The sequence below is a fragment of the Mauremys mutica genome, chromosome 1, assembly GCF_020497125.1.
Source record: "Mauremys mutica isolate MM-2020 ecotype Southern chromosome 1, ASM2049712v1, whole genome shotgun sequence".
NCBI classification, from domain to species: Eukaryota; Metazoa; Chordata; order Testudines; family Geoemydidae; genus Mauremys; species Mauremys mutica.
In genome coordinates, this window is record NC_059072.1 from 42,227,536 (window position 1) to 42,249,310 (window position 21,775).

The following is a 21,775-nucleotide window of genomic DNA, read 5'->3' on the forward strand; positions in this document are numbered from 1 at the left end:
TTAAAATTGCCACTGTTGCACATCTCAAACAAAGTAAAGAGGGGGTTCAGGGTAACTGAAAATTTTCAGAGCTCTTCAGGAGAGGGACTTTCTGTTACTATGCATTAGTACAATGCCCTGCGAAACAAGTTCTGAGCTTGGTTTTGGTAGTTAGGCTCAGATCCTCAAAGGTATTTAGGTGCCTAAGTCCCATTAAAAACAATGGGATTTAGCAACTAAATACCTTTGAGGATCTGGTCCTTAGTCCCTACTGTAACACACACAAATAATAAAAAATAATAAGTTAATAATGATACAAATATGGAAGGATCCATTCTTCATTGTGGGCTTGATCCAATTCCCATTGCAGTCAATGTTAACAGTCCCAGTTATTCCAATTGCAGTTGAATCAGGCCCTAGATGCATAGGCACCAAGGGCTACTCTAAGCCTTCCTCTTAGCTTAATATCAACCAAGGAAATCTGAAGCCCAACCCTTCAAGTGCACCACACAGAATCATAGAATATCAGGTTTGGAAGAGACCTTGGGAGGTCATCTAGTCCAATCCCTGCTCAAAGCAGGACCAACACCAACTAAATCATCCCAGACAGGGCTTTGTCAAGCCGGGCCTTAAAAACCTCTAAGGATGGAGATGCCAGCACCTCCCTAGGTAACCCATTACTAGTGAAATAGCTTTTCCTAATATCCAACTTAGACATCCCCCACTGCAACTTGAGACCATTGCTTCTTGTTCTGTCATCTGCCACCTCTGGAAACAGCTGAGCTCCATCCTCTTTGGAACCCACCTTCAGGTAGTTGAAGGCTGCTATCAAATCCCCCCTCACTCTTCTCTTCTGAAGACTAAACAATTCCAGTTCCCTCTGCCTCTCCTCATAAGTCATGGGCTCCAGCCCCTAATCATTTTTGTTGCCCTCCGCTGGACTCTTTCCAATTTTTCCACATCCTTCTTGTAGGGTGGGGCACAAAACTGGACACAGTCCTCCAGATGAGGCCTCACCAATGCTGAATAGAGGGGAATAATCATTTCCCTTGATCTGCTGGCAATGCTTCTACTAATGCAGCCGAATATGCCGTTAGCCTTCTTGGCAACAAGGGCGCACTGTTGATTCATATCCAGCTTCTCATCCACTGTAACCCTTAGGTCTTTTTCTGCAGAACTGCTGCCTAGCCATTCGGTCCCTAGTCTGTAGCAATGCATGGGATTCTTCCGTCCTAAGTGCAGGACTCTGCACTTGTCCTGTTGAACCTCATCAGATTTCTTTTGGCCCAATCCTCCAATTTGTCTAGGTCACTCTGGACCCTAACCCTACCTTCCAGTGTATCTACCTCTCTGCCCAACTTAGTGTCATCTGTGAACTTGCTGAGGGGGCAATCCATGACATCCTCCAGATCATTAATGAAGACGTTGAACGAAACGGGCCCCAGGACCAACCCCTGGGGCACTCCACTTGATACCGACTGCCAAACAGACACCGAGCTGTTGATCACTACCCGTTGAGCCTGACAATCTAGCCGGCTTTCTATCCACCTTATAGTCCATTCACCCAATCCATACTTTTTTAACTTGCTGGCAAGAATACTGTGGGAGACCGTATCAAAAGCTTTGCAGTCAAGATACATCACATCCACCACTTTCCCCATATCCACAGAGCCAGTTATCTCATCATAGAAGGCAATCAGGTTGGTCAGGCATAATTTGCCCTTGGTGAATCCATGTTGACAGTTCCTGATCACCTTCCTTTCCTCCGAGTGCTCCAAAATGCATTCCTTGAGGACCTGCTCTGTGATTTTTCCAGTGACCAAGGTGAGGCTGAATGGTCTGTAGTTCCCCAGATTCTCATTCATCCCTTTTTAAACGATGGGCACTATATTTGCCTTTTTCCAATCATCTGGGACGTCCCCCGATCGCCACGAGTTTTCAAAGATAATGGCCAATGGCTCTGCAATCACATCAGCCAACTCCCTCAGCACCCTCAGATACCTTTCATCTGGCCCCATGGACTTGTGAATGTCCAGCTTTTCTAAATAGTCCTTAACCTGTTCTTTCACCACTGAGGGCTACTCACCTCCTCCCTATACTGTGGTGCCCAGCGCAGCAGTCTGGGAGCTGACATTGTCTGTGAAGACTGAAGCAAAAAAAGCATTGAGTATGTTAGCTTTTTCCACATCATCTCTCATTAGGTTGCTCCCCCATTCAGTAAGGGTTCCACACTTTCCCTGCAGAACTCCAAGACTTCAGTGGGAGTTCCCCAGGGGGAGAGTTCACAGGATTGGACCCATGGTCCTGATTTTAGTCCTTGCTCTCACAATTATAAAATATGCCTTGGGTGATCGGTGTGCTTTAACTACCTTGTTTTTGTAAGTTGAACTGAATGGACAAGGGACTTGGGAGAAAGGTGAAAAAAGAGTGGCTTGAAGGCTTGTTTTGGGACAGAGCCAGAAATATTTTTCAATGCTTGGGGGCTGACCAAGGGGAAAATAACGTCTGCAAAAGGTTAAACTTGGACAAAAACTGAAATAACAGGGATGCAGGGACTTGCATTTTAAAGCAATTTCAGTGGAGATTTTAGTGTGCCTGAGGGTGGTCAACTGTGGCGCACTGAGAAGGAGCAGGAATTTCGTGGAAATCTGAGAAATGTGGTGAGAGTCAAGATTTTCTCTATATAAACTAATATAAGAGTGTGTGGAGGCGGGAGAGGGAGAGAGACACCTGGGCCTGCCTTCCCCAAACATTTAGAACACAATTGCCTCTCCTTGAGGAGCTGCTCATGCTTATTTGCTGCTGGGCTAGCATCAAGCACATTTACACCAAAATATGAAGGGCTTAAATTTACAGTCCCACCCTTGGATATCCCTTTCTCCAGAGCCATTACTCTGCCTGGGCAGCTCCCATTCTCTTCCTGTTCCTTTTCTCAAGCTTTACCTGCTGAAATCATCAGGGCAGTGAGTTTCTGGAAAGTTCCTCCACTGGGAAAGGTAATGCCATAGCACTTCTACCCCTTGAGCAGACCCTTCTCATAAGGTATGTCTACACTGTCCTGTGGGATCCCTCAGACTGGGCTCTAGCACGAGCCCAAATGTCTACACCGCAATTTTATAGCCTCGCAGCCTGAGCCAAGGAGCCCAAGACAGCTGACAAGGGCTAACCACTGGTGTTTAATTGCAGCATAGACATACCCAGAGTCACAGTCCACAGATAGGACCACTTTGTTCTTCTAGGACCCCAGCTCTTGGCGTCATGCAATTACACCAGAATTCTTTTTTTAATTAAAAAAGTAAGTTTCTAGCCTTTGTGATTATAGAGAAAAGGTTGAAAACCTGAGTGTAACCAATGCAGTGACATTTACTAGCGTCTGCAGACAGCCTGAAACAACAGCTCTATGAGGTTTGATCTGTACTATCTAAATGCAGGGTTAACTCCTGGACTCCTTATTCTAGTGGCTCTGCCAAAACCACCCCAGCAGAGGATTCTTTGTGGAGCAGAAGGGAAGAGTGCTGTGGGCCCACTGACTCAAACAGCTACACTCCAGCTGTTGGGGAAAGTACTGGGGCCCCTGCTACTGCACAGATGCCACCACTTATTAGGAAGGAAACCCCATGCTGCTCCCCCAACCTCTCTGGGAGGAGAGCTCCCTTGCCACAGTTCCTGCCACTCCTGAGGGGAGGAACCCTGCTGCCACCTTTGCCTGTCTGGGAAGGAAGAAAGCCCTAACATGCTCAAAGACTAATGGTAGGTCCATGATCCAACAGACTTCCCTTGTGTATTTGGCCCCTGCCACTAACACTCTAAGTGGGTTGAAGTCAGAGGATGGATGAGGGACCACAACAAGAAAGGGGAGGTCTTGGGGGCCTGTGTCCTGCTGCATGTAGGGTCCCAGGATGCCTTAATCTGGCCCTCATTCTTGCCATCCTTACCGTTGGATGCACATCTTCTCCTGGGGGAAGAGCTCCCCTTTCCAAATCCAGATTACTCCAGTGGTTAGCATGGGAGCCGGAGACTCCAGTGCCCCAGTTCAATTCCTTCTTCTATCACAGTCTTCCGTGGGCAAGCCTGACTCTCAGTTCTCAATCTGTAAACTGGGGATACAAGAGCCCTTCCCTACCTGATAGGGGTGTTGTGAGGGCACATAGATGAAAGCTATTTGATGCTCAGATGACAGAGGCTGCAATTGCAGGGAATAGTAACTCTCCATTTAAAAAGAAAAAATCAGTGGTTCCTTCAGGAAGCCTTTCCCCCACCCAGCAGGTCACACTCTACTGTGCATGTAAACACGAAGGGTTCAGCCCTATCACTGCCAGCCATTCTCCTGCAGGTGATGGGATCCATCCAGCGGGAGGTCTTAACTTTTGGAGTAGGAGAGCCTCTGTTCTAGGTCCACTGCCACCAGCAAGCATTCACGTGCATTGGCCAGTGTGCAGGCTTGGGACCAAGGTGCGAGGAGCTGGCCGCAGGGAGGGAAGTGGGTCAGGATGGGACAGGAAGGAACAGGAGTGCTGCAGGCAGGGAGAAGGTAGCAGCAGCAACAGTAGCCGGATGGAGAGTGGGCAGCAGTGGGGGTGGCGGGACTGGAGAATTACAGGAGGCCAGGAACACGATGGGGGGGTGCAGTGGGGCGTGTGGGGCAGCGGCAAGGGAGGGAGCCCCGGGGCTGCTGCGCCTGCAATGTCCGGGCAGCTCCTGCACGGATCTAACCCTGTGAGCCAGGCAGGTCTGCCTAGGCTGGGTGGGGTGGGAGCAGCGTCTTGCCCGGGGGAGGGGGGTCAGGACCCAGCTCCTGTGCACACGGAGCGGAAGCGAGCAGCGCAGCCACCCCTCGGCTCTTCCAGCCTGCGCCGCCTGCCGCGACTCGCCTCTGGGGCAGCAGGTCGCGCGAAGAGCCGCGGTGCCGGGCCCCTGGAGAGGCGCTTGCGCACTGCGGGCCCCCGTCCCTCCCCCCAAGTGGAAGCCGCTACAAAGGGGCGCGCAGGCGGCAGGAGGGTTCCGTGAGGCGCGAGCTCGCCCCGGGGGAGGGAGGGAGGCGAGGAGCCACCCAGCTCCAGGCAGCGGTAGCGGAGCCAGCGCTCGCAGGCAGCTTTCCCCCTCTGGCCATGCAGCGCCGCGCCGGCTCGCTTCTTCCCACCGCCCCTTCTTCACGCCCGTCGTGCTGGCGAAGGAGAAGCAGCCGATCAACACGTTACTAGCGGGGGACTCCCGGGGCTGCTGCTGCTCCCCTCTGAACTTGCAACAGGCAGGAGGAGCCGCTTGGCCGCTGCTAATTTCATGATCTAATTTCACCTTGCGGTGTTACCCGCTGATCAGATGCGATCGCTAATCCCAGCAAGAGTTTTGCAAATCTCTTAAGCACCCTGGGCTGCATGCAGCAACCTGTTTACTCCCAGGCGCTGGAGAAGAGGAATTAGTGTTTGCAATGATGTGGCAGGGGGGAGGGAGCTTGTATTTTCGCAGAGATCTTTCCATGCAATAAAGACAAGCCTCCGGGATGAAGCCAACATCGAGAGGACGTGAATAGGCAGCTCAAGACCCGGTGCAACTGTTACCATAGGAAGGGCGGAGCGCTGGATGGGGGTGGGGGGTCCTTAGCGTTTGCACTTGCTACGTTAATTCGGAGACGTTGATGCAACTTCTCAAGGTTTGTCCCGCCAGGCTGGGGGGGACAAGAGCCCTCCTCGGCGTGCAGTTTATTTTCCCTTCGTTTGTTTTCTGGTCTCTCTCTCTCTGTTCGGTACATTTTCTGCGGCAATGAATCGAACTTGAAACGTGCAAAGGGATCAACAGTGTCCTTGATTAATACCCATCCTCCTTCTCCCCACCCCCGCTTTCCCCGTGCAGCTGGAGCCGGTGTGGGGGTGTTTGTCGGCAGCAGTGACATGGGTCTAACTCCCGACGCCACCAGCTTGGGCAGCAGCTGTTTATAAAGGGGGAGCCACCGAGTGCCACCACCTCACCGCCATGCAGCTCCACCGCGCGCCCTTCGCCTTCGTCTTGGCCCTGCAGCTGCTCGGAGCTTTGACCCCCTTCGCCCAAGTGCCTGGCCCCAGGGCGCCCTTGGCACGAGCGGATCGCGAGAGGGAAGGTGCTCAGCCTGCGACCCGGCGCCAGGCAGCCCCTGGGCTGCTCCAGCAAGTGCTGCCCGCACCCAAAGAGGAGAGCCGCCGGGCCGGCAGCGGATTCAGTTTAGGAAACGGGGCCAGGGGAGCCAGCCGATCCAAAGCAACAGCCCCACACGCAGCGGCGGAAGAGGCTGCCCCGCTGCACGGGGCTAGGGACGCTGCTGCTGAAGCTGCCCTTCGCTTGGGCGTGAGGAGCAGGAGCCGTGGATTTCCTGCCGTGGAGCCTAGGGGGCAGCCTGGTCCTCCTTGGCAGGACCCTGGCGAGGAGAAGGTGAATACGGACCGATCCGGAGCTATGGGGATGGGAGGATACTCTGCTCTCCCGTGGCTTGCAGTGCACGGGGACGAAGGTAGCAGCCATGCAAGGCACAGCCCCAAGAGGCTTGCCAGGAGCAGGAGAGGAGCCAGCGAGCTGCAGGGCAGGGGCAAGGAAGGAGGGGGAGGGAAAACCAGGGGCCTTAAGAATAGCAACCTGGTAAAGCCTTTCAACAGCTCCTTGGGCAGCCCTCCAGCCAGGGGTGATGGCGAGGGAGAGGACGCCCCTCAGCTGTTGCCTTTGAATGGCTCCTCCCGGGATGGGCTAGAGAGGGGCGCAGGAGCCCGCAGCAATGGGACAAGCCGCCGGGCCCGGCTCAAGAACCCTTTCTACCCCCTGACCGAGGAGTCGTACGGCGCCTATGCGGTCATGTGCCTGTCCGTGGTGATCTTCGGCATCGGGATCATGGGCAACATGGCAGTGATGTGCATCGTGTGCCACAACTACTACATGAGGAGCATCTCCAACTCCCTGCTGGCCAACCTGGCCTTCTGGGACTTCCTCATCATCTTCTTCTGCCTGCCCCTGGTGATCTTTCAGGAGCTAACCAAAAAGTGGCTGCTGGCAGACTTCTCATGCAAAATCATTCCATACATTGAGGTAATTACAGTTGTTCATAATAATAATAATAATAGCTTACATTTATACAGCGCCTTTCCTCCCAAAGTACCTTACAAACTTACACTCTTTGGTAAACTTTAGACATAGGGATTCTTACCCCATCCACAGCAACCATTTCTGCAGAAAGAGGAGGCCTCTGGTAGCAAAGTGAGAAGACATGTATAGTTTGTGCGTCCATATTTTTTTCCATAACTCAGACTTGCTATGTATTACTAGCAGAGTATGTTGACAGCTACTGAATAGAGTCATTGTCCACCGGGTGTGTAGAGGCAATATGCCCTGTTTGGAACAGTAAGATCACTTGGTCTTCTGTATGGCACATCAAAAAGACAATTTTCTTTTCCAGCCATTTCTCCATCTACAATTTTTAAAAATTATATTAAATGTGGAAATTGTGCACATTCATTACAGCCAGAATCAGCTTATTTTACTGCCAAAAGTGCTTGCAATGAAGACTTTCCTCCCATTCCCTAAACTTTTTTTAAAGAATGGAAAATTAATTTATTTGCCGCACCCACAATTACACAAGAAACTGAGGAATATATTGGCAAGTTTTCAGAGCTGCTAATACTTGGGTATTTCTCACAGAGCCATACAATCTGATAAAGGTTATTGCTCTCACTCAGGCTGATTCTACTACACTTCTTTTGCCTCCTGGGGCCTTGAAGGGAAAGTATCTTTAAAAATTGTTTGTCTTTCTTCTTGTAAAGCTGATCGTCCGGTGAGGGAGGTGCCTTTATAGTCAAAGAACCGGGAATGTGATATGTGCACTGTTAACTTACCCTTCTATTTCCAAATCCACGAATTATTATTTGGTTTTTCTTAAAAAATGACCCAGGTTCTATTTAATTCCTAACCTCTTGGCAACTGTTCAGACTCTCTGCCAACCAAGCTTTCAGCCAGCTGGCTAGACTCTTGCTACCGTTCAGGTTCTCCACTTTATTTATTTACTGGAAGCAGAAAACTGAAGCTTGTTAGTAGTGTGTGGCCCATAATTCTGGCAAGCTGTACTGTGTGCCTTTGACACTATATGTATAACATTATTTCTTTACCTGAAGGTATGGGGTAGGTGAGCAAAAAACAACTGTTGATCAACTGGTCCTTAAATGGTTTATTAGGCACACAGGAAACTGTATTTTCATTACTAATTATAGTGTCAATTTCCACATCACTTAGGTGCATTGAATAAAATATAAGTAAATGGTCATATATGTTAGGGATTACCGTAGAATCAGACATGTAGCCATTAAAATAGCTGTCATCACTTCTTTATATTAGGCACAGTGTATTACTGGTATTCCTGGGTGGTGTGCTACAGTTTGATGCATCTAATTTCAGTCAGTGGAGTCCAGTGGTCAACAGTTTCCATAGTACATTAACTTAAAATAAAATATTAAAAAGCCTAAATTATGAAGTAGAAACATTAAGCAAATTTGGTTATTAATAACCAAATTTATTTTGTTGAGAATGGATGGGTAGTAGTGAATATAATGATGGTCAGAAAATTGAATTTTGTGATTTTAAAAGTCCCATTTGCCAGTAATTAATACACTAAATGAATAAGCAGTATCCATTTCAATGAAATTAATATCTATTAATATCTATTATTTTTTAAATATTTCAAGACTTTCCTATAGTGTTAGTTCACACATCCTAATTTTCCTATGTTGCATTTTCATACAAAGTAGGAAATATTTTTTGTTATCATTGTACTCCTGATTCCTGTTACATGTCAGTGATTTAAAATGGCTTTTATGTCCTATATTATCTGACAATTGCACAGTATAGCCACATCATTCTTGAAAATGTAATTGCTTATATTATCAAAAGTTTGGATTTGCAAAAGATCTGAATACTTTATAAACTAGAGAAAGTTACAAGAAACTGTCTGTTCTGATGTAAATGTTACTGATTTAAGTAGGTAAGAGATAAATATAATCTTCCAGAAATCCATAAGCAGCAACTAGTTTTATACACATTTAAACAATTAATTCAGTGACTTAGGATGTATGGTCCTATGTCACATATGTGCTTTTGAAGCCACTTGTAGTTTCAAAGGGGCATAGAACAAGTTGCTCAGCTGAGAATGTCTGATTAGCCAGAGCAAGTTATGTAACTGTACGGTGACTCAAGCTTGCTTTCTACTGTATTTAAAAGTCTTAACTAACGCAATGAACTATATTGAATAGTCTTAGTTTAGCAATTTATGCCTAATTGCTATCCAATAATGCTGCTTAATGGATGTTAATTGTGCAGAAAATTTTTAACAAGCACATACAAGCAATTATAAAATTGTGTACACTTCTGTGAAAATAGATTTATTTAAAGATATTTTTTTCTGTCTGAGCTTCCAGCATTATGTCTGAAAGGTTGGCCCTCTTAATAGCATCTAATTTAAAGTGCACTTTCCACTTTTAATAATGATCCGTTGCGGCAAACCATAAGCATGCATTTCTGCCCCGTAAATCTGCCACACTTTGGGTCATCTGTAGCTGTCTTTTCAACTACATAACTGAAAATAATTAAAAGAATATTGAACACCTTCTGGAGAAATAAACGTAACTGATTAATAAAGGCTCCAGTGCCCCTTACACATGTTTAATGAGAGGGGAGAGAGTCCCTGAGGATCATAGCTTGGGAGGGTGCAGAAGCTAGGAGTGCCATCAACTCTGTGTGCTGCTTTTTAACCTTGTGTTCAGCACCTCTGAAAATCTTCCACTTTTTATTTACATGAAATGTTTGGCTTGAATAATATACGTTGTTTTCCCATCCACTTTCCTTGATAGTACTCTCTAAAAGGGATTTTAGGAGCAGGTCTCAGGTCAAAGCCAGAAGGTATGAGGGTTCAAGCAGCACTGTAAAGGCAGTTGGCCTTGGCAGATCCTCCCCCTCTGGGCATTGAGACCCTCAGCCTCACCGGTATAAGAGAAGAATTAGAAGAAAACTCAGGAATGCTAAAAGATGGTGTATCCATTCCCCTTTGTGCAATGGAGCATCATTATGCACTCCATGGTTGGTTTTTCATTTTCATATCCTAATTAGGCTTTAATAGAAAGAAGTATGGTGACCGGCAATATTAATGATACTTGCACTTTTCTTCTTCAGAGTGTTTTACAAACATTAACTAAATGGAACCAGAAGCCTGCTTTGAAGTGGGATTTTTATAGTTTGGAAACTGGAAGCAGACAAGTTAAGTAACTTGTGTAAGGCCACAGTTACTTGTTTAAGGTGACCATGATTAGAAACTGCCCCCAACTTCCAGACTTTAATTGGAACCTCTCTCTAGTTGTATGTGTCCGTCCTGCATTTAGAGGTTAGAATAGAAATGTGACTGGTTTGGTTAAGATAGGCTGAAAATAGAGATAACATTCTTTAGTGAAATAGGGTACCTTTGGACGGATTTAATTGCTCAGGAAATGGGAAAGGGGTGTAGAATATATCACCCTTCAGGTGCTGATTTGAATCCAGCTCAAGTTGGTAGTGAATAAAAGTCAGTGTCGTCTGATGCCTTGTTCATTGATCTGAATACAGTGTGTTAGTGGCATCAGTCCAGTTTCTGGCAGGCAACTTCCAGCTCACTAAAGCCACCACACAATTATCATTTTTAGTGGCAAGTGTAAAGATTGATTTGGCCTGGAAAATTGACTACTCTCTCTCTACCCCAGAGTTGGTCCCGTTATTGCAAATTTGAGGCACATTTATGGGAAAGTTGGCCATTCTGTGCCTGTTCCAAGGCTGTTCATACAGCCTTGTTTGATACATTTGGCATTAATAAAACAAATACATTCAATATTTTGAGCTTTCCAGAGCAAGGAAAGCATCTTCTGCATTTAACAAATAGTAATTTTAAAAGAAGTTTTTAATAAATTGGTATGTTTTCATTTTATAGCTGCATGATGACATCAGCCACTAGCACTGTTGTATTTGGTGTTCTGTCAGTGTTTCTTTCCTCTACACATCTCTGTCTTCAGAGGGTTTATAAATTGACCTTAAAATTTGCTTTTGGCATTAACTTTGTATGCGGTATTTCAGCATGGAAATGAATTTGTGTCAGACTGGGTTTAAAATTGGGTCAGCGATATTTGTCACACAATTGTAGAAAGAAAAAGGCAGCTTTATCACAGGCACCACTCAATATTGTCTTGGCATTGGGCTGTCCTCTCTCACAGATACTGAGTGCTTGTGTGACAGGGTGTTCCTGTTAAGTATGAATGGGTAGGTTTAACAATAGTGTCATGGTGCTAGTGCTAAGAATCAGGTCATGAACACCTCATCTAGAATGGTGAAGAGTTTGAGCCTTACTTAAGAAAACTGCCGTTTCCTTTATTAAAAGTCTAAGTGTTGTTTACTTATGTTTATTGATAGATTTCAAAGAAGAAAGGGAACTAAAAATTGAATCTATTACAAATTTAAAAAATAATGATTGTGTGTTGTTGTTTTTTAAAGAAACAATAAAAACCATTTAGTCTGAAAAAGCATCATGTTCCTTACTGTTCTTGATGAAGAGTTGGTGCAGTAATGTCTAGTTCCAGGGTCATGACACTAGGGTTAACTATCTCCTCCAGCAGAATTCAAGAACAGCCACCTGAAATGAGCACAGAATACCTGCACCACCAGGACATATGAAAGGGTAACAAATACAGAGCAGTGTGCCAGGTAGCACCATGATAAGTGCTCTTTGCTACTACAGAGGAGCAGCCACATTATATACATCTGCAGAACATTTCCATGATACCAACGTTCATAATTCCCACAGGGCTTTTCTGATCCTGAACTTGATATGCCTCTTCCTCCAGTATACAAATGCTGATTACTAATAGGAGCTGAGTATTGTGTTTCTAGTCAACTCTAGGCATGGGACTATTTCATTTTGGACCAGAGTAATAGGCAAAGTAGCATCACTGTATGTAGCACATCTAAAAACATAGAGCAATGAACAAATGTTAAGTATCATTTTATCATAGGAGGAACAAGGATTTATATTTTACTTCTGTATTTTTGTTGTTTCATTGTAACAGCTATAATTTGTTCCCCCCTTCATTCAACACAAACATTAAATAATAAAAAGATAACTTAATACTTTGCAGTATTTAGAGTATAATAGACACAGAACATATTGCAGATACTGAGCTGATTGTATTTGTTTAATTAAGGCAAAAATGACAAGGATTTAGGCGCCACCACAGGATGTTGCATTAAAAATACCCTAAGAACGAAGAGTTGGTGTGCATATAGAGCAGTCAACATAAGAGAATAGACTTTCAAGTCTCAGAAAAAACTTTTACAGTTTCTTTATGGATATAACAGGAGTGTGCAGGCAGGGGCTAATGAGGTCTCATTCTGAGTTCAGAATCAGTTCATCCAGTGGCTCTCAGTATTTTCTGTATAGTGACCCCATGTCACAACAGAAAATGTTTCCAGATCCCCTTCCCGTGTAGCCATAAATAGGGCCCTACCAAATTCATGGTGCATATTCGTCAATTTCATGGTCATAAGCTTTTAAAAATAATAAATGTCATGATTTCAGATATTTAAATCTGAAATTTCACAGTGTTGTAACTGTAGGGGTCCTTACGCAAAAAGGGGTAGTGGGGGGGGGTCACAAAGTTATTGTAGGGGGGTCGCGGTATTGCCACAATTACTTCTGTGCTGCTGCTGGCGGTGGCACTGCTTTCAGAGTTGGGCAGCCAGAGAGCAGCAGTTGCTGGCCAGGAGCCCAGCTCTGAAGGCAGCAGCACCACCAGCAGCAGTGCAGAAGTAAGGATGGCATGGTATGGTATTGCCACCCTTATTTCTGTGCTGTTGCCTTCAGAGCTGGACCCTAGGCCCGCAGCCACCACTCTCTGGCCACCCAGCTCTGAAGGAAGTGCAGAAGTAAGGGTGGCAATACCACAACCTCCCTACAATAACCATGCAACCCCTCCATAACCCTCTTTTGGGTCTGGACCCCCTGTTTGAGAAATGCTCGTTTCCCCTTTGAAATCTGTATTGTATAGGGTAAAAGTACACAAAAGACCAGATTTCACAGTAGAGATCAGATTTCACGGTCTGTGACACATTTTTCACGGCCATGAAAGTTAAAGAACTATGAGCTGGATGAATGGACTAGAAGGTGGATAGAAAGACAGCTTTCTCATCAGGCTCAACTGGTAGTGATCAATGGCTCCGTGTCTAATTGACAGCCGGTATCAAGCAGATGCCCCAAGGGTAGGTCCAGGGGCCAGTTTTGTTCAATGTGTTCATTGATGATCTGCAGGATTGCATGGATTGCACCCTCAGCAAGTTTGCAGATGACACTAAACTGGGAGGAGTGGTAGATACGCTGGAGGGTAGGGATAGTACAGAGGGACTTAGCCAAATTAGAGGATTGGGCCAAAAGAAATCTGATGAGGTTCAATGAAGACAACTGCAGCGTCCTGCACTTAGGACGGAAGAATCCCATGCACTGCTACAGACGAGGGACTGAATGGCTAGGCAGCAGTTCTGCAGAAAAGGACCTAGGGGTTACAGTGGATGAGAAGCTGGATATGAGTCAACAGTGTGCCCTTGTTGCCAAGAAGGCATTTTGGGATGTATAAGTAGGAGCATTGCCAGCAGATCGAGGGACGTGATCGTTCCCCTCTATTTGGCATTGGTGAGGCCTCATCTGGAGTACAGTGTCCCGTTTTGCATCCCACACTACAAGAAGGATGTGGAAAAATTGGAAAGAGTCCAGCAGGGGGCAACAAAAATGATTAGTGGGTTGGAGCACATGACTTATGAGGAGAGGCTGAGGGAACTGGGATTATTTAGTCTGCGGAAAAGAAAAACAAGGAGGGATTTGATAGCTGCTTTCAACTACCTGAAAGGGGGTTCTAAAGAGGATGGATCTAGACTGTTCTCAGTGGTAGCAGATGACAGAACAAGGAGTAATGGTCCAAGTTGCAGTGGGGGAGGTTTAGGTTGGATATTAGGAAAAACTTTTTCACTGGGAGGGTGGTGAAACACTGGAATGGGTTACCTAGGGAAGTGGTGGAATCTCCTTCCTTAGAGGTCAGGCTTGACAAAGCCCTGGCTGGGATGATTTAGTTGGGTTTGGCCCTGCTTTGAGCAGGGGGTTGGACTAGATGATCTCCTGAGGTCCCTTCCAACCCGGATATTCTATTCTATGATTCTATGAGTTTGGTGGGGTCCTAGCCATAAAGAAAGGTCATGCCCCCGAGGTCGGGATGTCATGACCTAATTTACATTTTTGTTTTGTTCAGCAATTCTTCCTTAATCCTCTCTGCCAGTCTTTTTTCTGTTGCCTTTTCCCACTCATTTAATTTGCATCTCTCCCTTGATCAACTGGAGGATCCACGTCTAAAGTTCTGCAGGCGAGGACTGAACGCCGTGGGAAAGTGGCCAGAAATAGAAGTAGGACCAGCTGATGAAAGCTTTAGAACGTTCAGTTCACTGCTGAAGTGAATGAATGGGGACTGGCAGACTAGCACCAGAAGGACAGGGGGAAGAGAACTGATGCAATAAGCTGGCTTACTCCTCCAGTGAATGTTTTCATGAATTTAATGTTATTGTTTAATGACTCAAAGATTGACTAATGGCTAGGAACTGAGTGATCCAGGGGCTATGCCAACTCTGAAGGACAGCCCTGGTGCCCAATAAAATCCTGTTTTAATGTACGTCTTGTGTGTGTGCAATATCGTGTAAATATTTTTAAACAAACAACATGAAACTCTTTCAATGAGATATTTTTAATGGCAAAGTATTTTCTGGGTGTGTTTTGTTGGTGAGAAGGAGGGGAAATCTGTGATTTTCTCCTCTTTCCTAATTAAGGTTTTACTGAACAAGACAGTTGGGGGAGTTTATTTTCCTCTTAGCATATCAGATTTGTTTTCATGTAATTGGAAATGTGGAACTTTCAGTTCTGATCTAATAAGAGAAACACGAGCCTTGCCTGCTGGTGTCTTCATGGACATCTAAGGATTGAGGGAAAAGTTCTGTGATGTAAGAGATCCACATGGAACAAAATCAGAAAATTAAGTGAGGAAAGTCTGGCTAACTTAAAAGTGTAAATTAATTGTATAAAATCAAAGGCATAGTGGGCCTGATTCACCACTGTGGTGCTCCAGTTTTAAACTTGTGTAACTTCAGTCTCTAATCAGAGGGGTAGCCGTGTTAGTCTGGATCTGTAAAAGCAGCATGCATCTGACGAAGTGGGTATTCACCCATGAAAGCTCTTGCTCCAATATGTCTGTTAGTCTATAAGGTGCCACAGGACTCTTTGCTGCTTTTACAGTCTCTAAGGTGCCACAAGTACTCCTTGTTCTTTTCGCTGATACAGACTAACACAGCTACCACTCTGAAACCTGTCAATGTAATCAGGTTTTTGGAGTAAAGACTGAAACACGGGGTCAGATTCTTCGCTGGAGTAAATCAAAGCCAATGGAGCAACACAGATTTATACCATTTGAAGATCGGTACCTCTGTCCTTACCCACCCTGTTGTACTTCTTGACTGGAGTTCTGTTTACACTGAGTTATCTGAGTTCCGCAATTATCTAGGCATACCGCCATGGGTTAAAGATAGAGCTTCGCTCATAGCAGTGGTTTTCAGCCCACGGGCCAGTTGTGACCCAATCAGCACATAGCTGCAGCCCATGTGACATCCTCAGAGCCATACAGGTAGTATATATAGAGAGCTGCATATGCGGCCCACAATGGTAAATAGGTTGAGCGTGACTGGCTCATAGCTCATAGATATCCATGTCCCCCCGGTTTTGTCAGTTTAACTCATTCATATCACTACTGTGACATATTTTTGAAGATTAACATGCAGTTTGTTAATATGGAGGCACACACTTAAAAGTAAAACTGTTTATAGCAAAGTAGATTGAATGCCCTGGGGCCAAATTCTCGCCCCTCACACAGGCTGTGATCAACACCCATTGATCTCAGTGGGCATTACTCATATCCTGCAGGGGGGACAGTCAGACCCCAGAATTGTGTCAGTGCCTTGAAGCAAGGCAGTTAGAGTGAATCCCTATTCATATCTATTCTGGATGAGCTGGAAAGGATTTAGATTAGAGTGTTCTACTGCATTTTGTTTTTTTACCATTTTTTCCATGGAATCATTACATTCATTAATGTGTACAAGATAGAAACCACTGCATGAGCCAGACACATACTAGCATTTAGCATGTTTCATCAGTAAACCAACAGTTGCATTTTGAAAGCTGACTTCTCCTGTTCCTAGCTAAGTCGTCAGTCAGTTAATATGACAGGAACCCCGTAGGTTACATTTGCTCATGGTAGACATGCCTTCTTTCGTTAGTCCAGTTCTAACTGCAGCTTCTAATGTTTTAGCCATGGCAAAACCTGATATAATCTATAATGGGACTTTGAAACCACTAAAAGGAGGTGCTTGTGCTACTCAGTTAGAATAGACATTAAAAAAGAGGGAAAAAAGTTTACTTAAAAAAAGCAGCATCTCTTTTCCTGTACTGATTTTTGCAGTTCCCTCACCATTTTAAGACTCGGGAGCATTCCCTTCTCTGCATATGTAGACACTCTTGGGAAGAGGCTAAGAGCCGTGTTGATCCATTTGGTACGGTATTTGTGTTGGAAGATAAGGTGGTTAAAGATGTTGATATCAAGAATATACAAAAGATTTAAGTTTCAGAGACAAAAATCAGAAATTGTAAACTTGCCACTGTGACAGCTCAGCCCTGATGTATGAAAATTCTTTTTATTAGCTCATTTAATCATTGCTACTTTTTAATGCTTATTTAAGATTTTCCTGTAACTCTAATTTCTCTTTAGTTATTTTTGTTTTTTGCCAGTATTACCAAGTGTTTCTTTGAGCCTTATAAGATAGTTTAATTCTCAAAATTAATAGCTTCACCGATTTAAAATGTTTACAGTGCTGCTTTGTCATCATTAATTATTCCTCCCATTGCAGGTTAATTAATAAGAGATTGCATCTTACTCATCCCCTCTCTCAGGAAGCTGCCCAACTAAGCCAGTGCCTAACAGTTTAATCCCAAGGGTCTAATATTTTGCAGTGATATTGAATTTTAGCAATCAGATATGGCCATTAAATGCTCAAGGCCAACATGAATGATACATTTATATAATTGCGTATAATTGCACTATCTATCTTTGCAGAACTTTTAATGGGATGTATATAAACAAGAATATTTCAAAATTATGATGGAAATAAGAATGCATTTTGAAATGCACCATTGTAGAATCTTAATTATCTCACTGCACATTGAATTGGAGTAAGCAAAAATTACAGTCAGCTGCCCAATATCTCCATAAATGTTACCAGTTAATAACAGACATGGCTAATCTATTATACAAGTAAGCATTCTTCTAAATGAACAGGAAAATAATTTAACAATTCCTGTTAACATACCTTCACTGCTCTTTCGCACCAGGACATTTTAGGCACAGCAGCAATCTATAAAATGATGAGAGTAAATGAGTTAGAGAGCACCACAACAAAACTGAAGGATGTAATCTTTCTCCAATTGAAGTAAAGAGGAGTTTTGCTTTTGAATTTGAATTGAAGTTGAATTTATTGGAAACCGGATTGGGCTAAAAATGTATATGGTCTTCTCACAAATTTGTCTTTAGGAACTGAAATATAAACAATATAAAATGATAGGGAGTTATCTTTTGTGACAGTACAAGATCCCTACTTACACATGGAATGACAGATATTAGAGCTAGACAAGATGTGATGGGTCATCCTGTCCATTGCTCTGTTAATGCAACATTGTTCCTCACAGTGTATTATTGAAAGCTTTGTCTAGTCCAGTTTTAAATTGCTTGAACAATGGGGCATCCACCACTCCTCTTGGCTAGGGTGACCAGATGTCCCGTTTTTACAGGGACAGTCCCGTTTTTTGGGACTTTTTCTTATATAGGTGCCTATTATCCCCCACCTCCTGTCCCGTTTTTTCACAGTTGCTATCTGGTAACCCTACTCTTGGCCTGTATCCTAGAGTGCAATAGCCCCTGCTACTCGGACATGATATTCAGCCAAAAGTTTCCTGTGATCTAATTGTAATATTCAAGATAAAGGGTTAGATCCTGGCTCCACTTAAATCAATGAGAGTTTTGCCATTTATTTCAGCAGGGTCAGGATTTCATCGTAAATCTCTTTGGGAAAGATTTTCAAAGGTATTTATATGCCAAAATATGTAGCTAAGCATCTAGGGTGGGATTCGCAGGGGGGTGGGGGGATTTAGACTGAGTGTTGCAGTGTCTACATTTTACATGCCTTGCTGCATAGGCACTGACTCTGGGGCTGGCGCACCCACAGGAAAAAAATTGTGCGTGCTGAGCACCCACTGGCAGCCCGACTGCTCAGCTCTTCCCCCTCTCTCCCAGTGCCTCCCACCCGCTGCGATCAGCAGAGGTGGGGCTGTTGGAGAAGGGGTGGAGTGGGGGCAGGGACTGTGGAGGAGCAGGGGTTGAGCACCCCAGGGGAAAGAGGAAAGTCATCACCTCTGCCCTGCCACCAAGTGGAATTTACAACCCCAAGTTAGGCATCCAGGCTCCACCTAAAGTGCATTGGGTGCCTATAAAAAGGATTAACAGAAGGCAGCGTGCTGAGTAGGGAGCTGCCTAAACTCAGTAAGAAAGACTGAGAAGAGGGGTGTGTCCTAATCTCCACCTCTCATAGAGAGTTAGGTGCCTCCATTTGCTGGAGAGTCACAGCCATGACCTTTCTCGTAGGTACTTAAACCAGGTCAGTTATTTCTCAAGAAAACCTGAGGAGGAGATGGTGTCACTAGTATAGCCCTGTGGTTACAGCATTCACCCAGGATGTGAGAGGCTAGAGTTCCAGTCCTAGCTCTGCCTGCTTTAACAAAGTACATGCTGCCTGTTCAAATAATTCAGTAGTTGTTGGAGCAGAGATGTAGGTCTCCCACCCTAATTACTGGGCCCAAGAGTCATTCTCCCTTTTCTTTCTGCTGGCCCAATGAATGTTTAATTATTTATACAAAGTGGAATGGCTTCATCAGGAGAGATGAGACACCTCCCTTACCCCTGACCTAAATAGTCTATGGGGTGAGTGATTAGGGCAGTCCCCTGAGAGATCTGAGATGTAGATTCAAATCCCTGCTCTACCTCAGGCAGTGAACCGAGGTCTCCTGCATGAGTGCCTGAATCACTAAGCCAAGGGTTGGGGGAGGGGGCACTGCAGCCTTCTCCTCTGGCAGTGGTGTTTTGTATGTTTTGTATCTGTTAGGTGGCCTGAGAAAAGCTTTCAGACAGAGCTCCACAGGCAGCACAATGCCTATGCACATGCAACAATCGGTGGTAGCTGAGTAGACAGGTTGAGGATCAAAATTTTAGAATGTAGGTGCCTAAAATGGCAGATAGATGAATCCTCTTGTGGATCTGGCCCCTACAGACTTCAGGTGCCTACAATGTTAGGTGGCAGCTGAGCCGGCGTTTTCTAAATGCTAGTGGCACCCAAAAGGGCAGTTGGGCATCTGAGTCAGCCTTATGAATCTCACCCCCAGCAAGATTTGTCAGATGCGCCAAAGCAGATTAGGTGCCTAAATCTCATTGATTTCAAAGGAGTTAGGCCCCTCCCCTGCTTTTGAAAATCCCTTTAAACATCTAGCTGCATTTTTGGGCACCTAAATACCATTGAAAAGCTGGCCCTTTTACTACAGCACTGTAAATTCACGGACAGAATGTCTTTAAAGGTAAACATAGCATAGTAAATTACATTATGGCTCTTGCATTTTAATAGTGCTGGTATTTTTAAATAGCAGTCATTTTATACGACTTGGAATGACGTGAATTGCAACTAACTTCACCTGATATATGAGGAAGGAGGATTTTTAAATGGAAAACATTCAAATAAACAGACATTTTACTAGCAAATTTTATTGTGACGGTGCTGTATACAAGCTGTATACAATGTTAACAGCTTGGGATCTAGCCTGTAGTCATCTCCTGTATTTTTAAAATATATTTCAGACAGCATCCATATTAAAAATGTGTTCACTTTTCTCCCATACAGGTAGCTTCTCTTGGAGTCACTACGTTCACGCTATGTGCCCTCTGTATAGACCGATTTCGTGCTGCCACTAATGTACAGATGTATTATGAGATGATCGAAAACTGTACTTCAACAACTGCTAAACTGGCTGTTATATGGGTTGGTGCTCTGTTGTTGGCACTTCCGGAGGTCGTTCTACGCCAGCTGACAAAGGAAGAGTCTGCATTTAGTGGCAGCCCACCTGGGGAACGGTGCGTGGTAAAGATCTCTACTGAATTACCTGATACCATTTATGTATTAGCTCTCACATATGATGGTGCAAGACTCTGGTGGTATTTTGGCTGCTACTTTTGTTTGCCTACTCTTTTCACTATTACCTGTTCTCTGGTAACAGCCAGGAAAATCAGACGAGCAGAAAAGGCTTGCACACGAGGGAACAAGCGACAAATTCAGCTGGAAAGTCAGATGAACTGCACAGTGGTGGCTTTGACCATTTTGTATGGGTTTTGCATCATTCCTGAAAACATCTGCAACATTGTGACTGCCTACATGTCCACAGGAGTCTCTCGGCAGACTATGGATCTCCTCCACCTCATTAGCCAGTTTCTTTTGTTCTTTAAGTCCTGTGTGACCCCAGTCCTCCTTTTCTGTCTTTGCAAACCGTTCAGTCGGGCCTTTATGGAATGTTGTTGTTGTTGTTGTGATGAATGCATCCAGAAGTCTTCAACGGTAACAAGCGATGACAATGACAATGAGTACACCACAGAGCTTGAACTCTCCCCTTTCAGTACCATCCGTCGTGAAATGTCCACTTTTGCTTCGGTTGGGACTCACTGCTAATTGACTCTATGGCTTTATTTGCAGTATCCCTAGTTTTTTTAAACTTCATATATTTCTTGTTGGAACAAAATGCAAGGAAAAAAATGTTGCTTATAAGAACTACTCTGTAAACCGATTTGCATATTAACAGTTGTGCTTTGGAAAATAATTTCTGTTTAGTTATTAAAATGAGAGAGCCAACATGGAGTTTTAAATCATTATATTTTGGATGGTGCTAGTATTTTATTGTTTGAGGTAGGGGGAGAACCATGTCGACCTACTTTATTTAATTTCTTGCTAATTTTTTTATAATCACTGTAAATTGATTACATAAACATTGTGGTTTTTTGCAGGATGTTTAATGTAAAAGATGTGGTGGAAAGTATTTGAAGCTAGTTTTAATCCAATTTACTGTACAATATTGTGAGAATATTTGGAGTTTGGAAAATTTACAAGGTAGTATAATAATAAATGAGATTTTATTCTTTAATGTCATTGTCAATTTGTATTTAACTATTTAAATATTATTAAATTGCCTTAATAAGAATAAAAATCTTTGCTTTACACAGAATAATTTAAATTGACCATATTTAATTTACCATTCATGTACTTACCCTTGGAAATAGTAGTTACCATGTTTAAAGAACATGCTTATAATGGAATTGGTTTTACATGAGTGGTTTTTAAATGTGCATTATGAAGGTTCAGTGTGCTACATTTAAAATTTCCTTTTTTAACTTGTAGTTATACAGTGCCTAAGTTACTTTGGTCTATTTGAGAAGTAAGATTTACTTTCACCTTGAATTGTATTATATGTGGTTTCATTGGCTGAGTTTCTTTTCACTTTTTTCTACCCTAAGGACATGCCCTCAGTCTGCATGTGTAGCTCCCACAGGCATCCATG

General features: G+C 44.2%; 1 protein-coding gene across 1 annotated transcript; it reads left to right on the forward strand.

Moving 5' to 3' along the window:
- Positions 1-4,996: 4,996 nt before the first annotated feature.
- Positions 4,997-21,313, forward strand: GPR37 (G protein-coupled receptor 37). Its single transcript, XM_045012120.1, has 2 exons — positions 4,997-7,026; positions 20,074-21,313. The coding sequence occupies exons 1-2, from the start codon at positions 5,950-5,952 to the stop codon at positions 20,890-20,892; spliced, it is 1,896 nt and encodes a 631-aa protein (XP_044868055.1). The 5' UTR covers positions 4,997-5,949; the 3' UTR covers positions 20,893-21,313.
- Positions 21,314-21,775: the final 462 nt, after the last annotated feature.

Excerpts from the sequence above, each read along its gene's own strand:
- GPR37 (XM_045012120.1), top strand. The coding sequence starts at position 5,950 with ATGCAGCTCCACCGCGCGCCCTTCGCCTTCGTCTTGGCCCTGCAGCTG. Across the intron at positions 7,027-20,073 it reads AAATCATTCCATACATTGAG|GTAGCTTCTCTTGGAGTCAC; the intron begins GTAATTACAGTT and ends TCTCCCATACAG.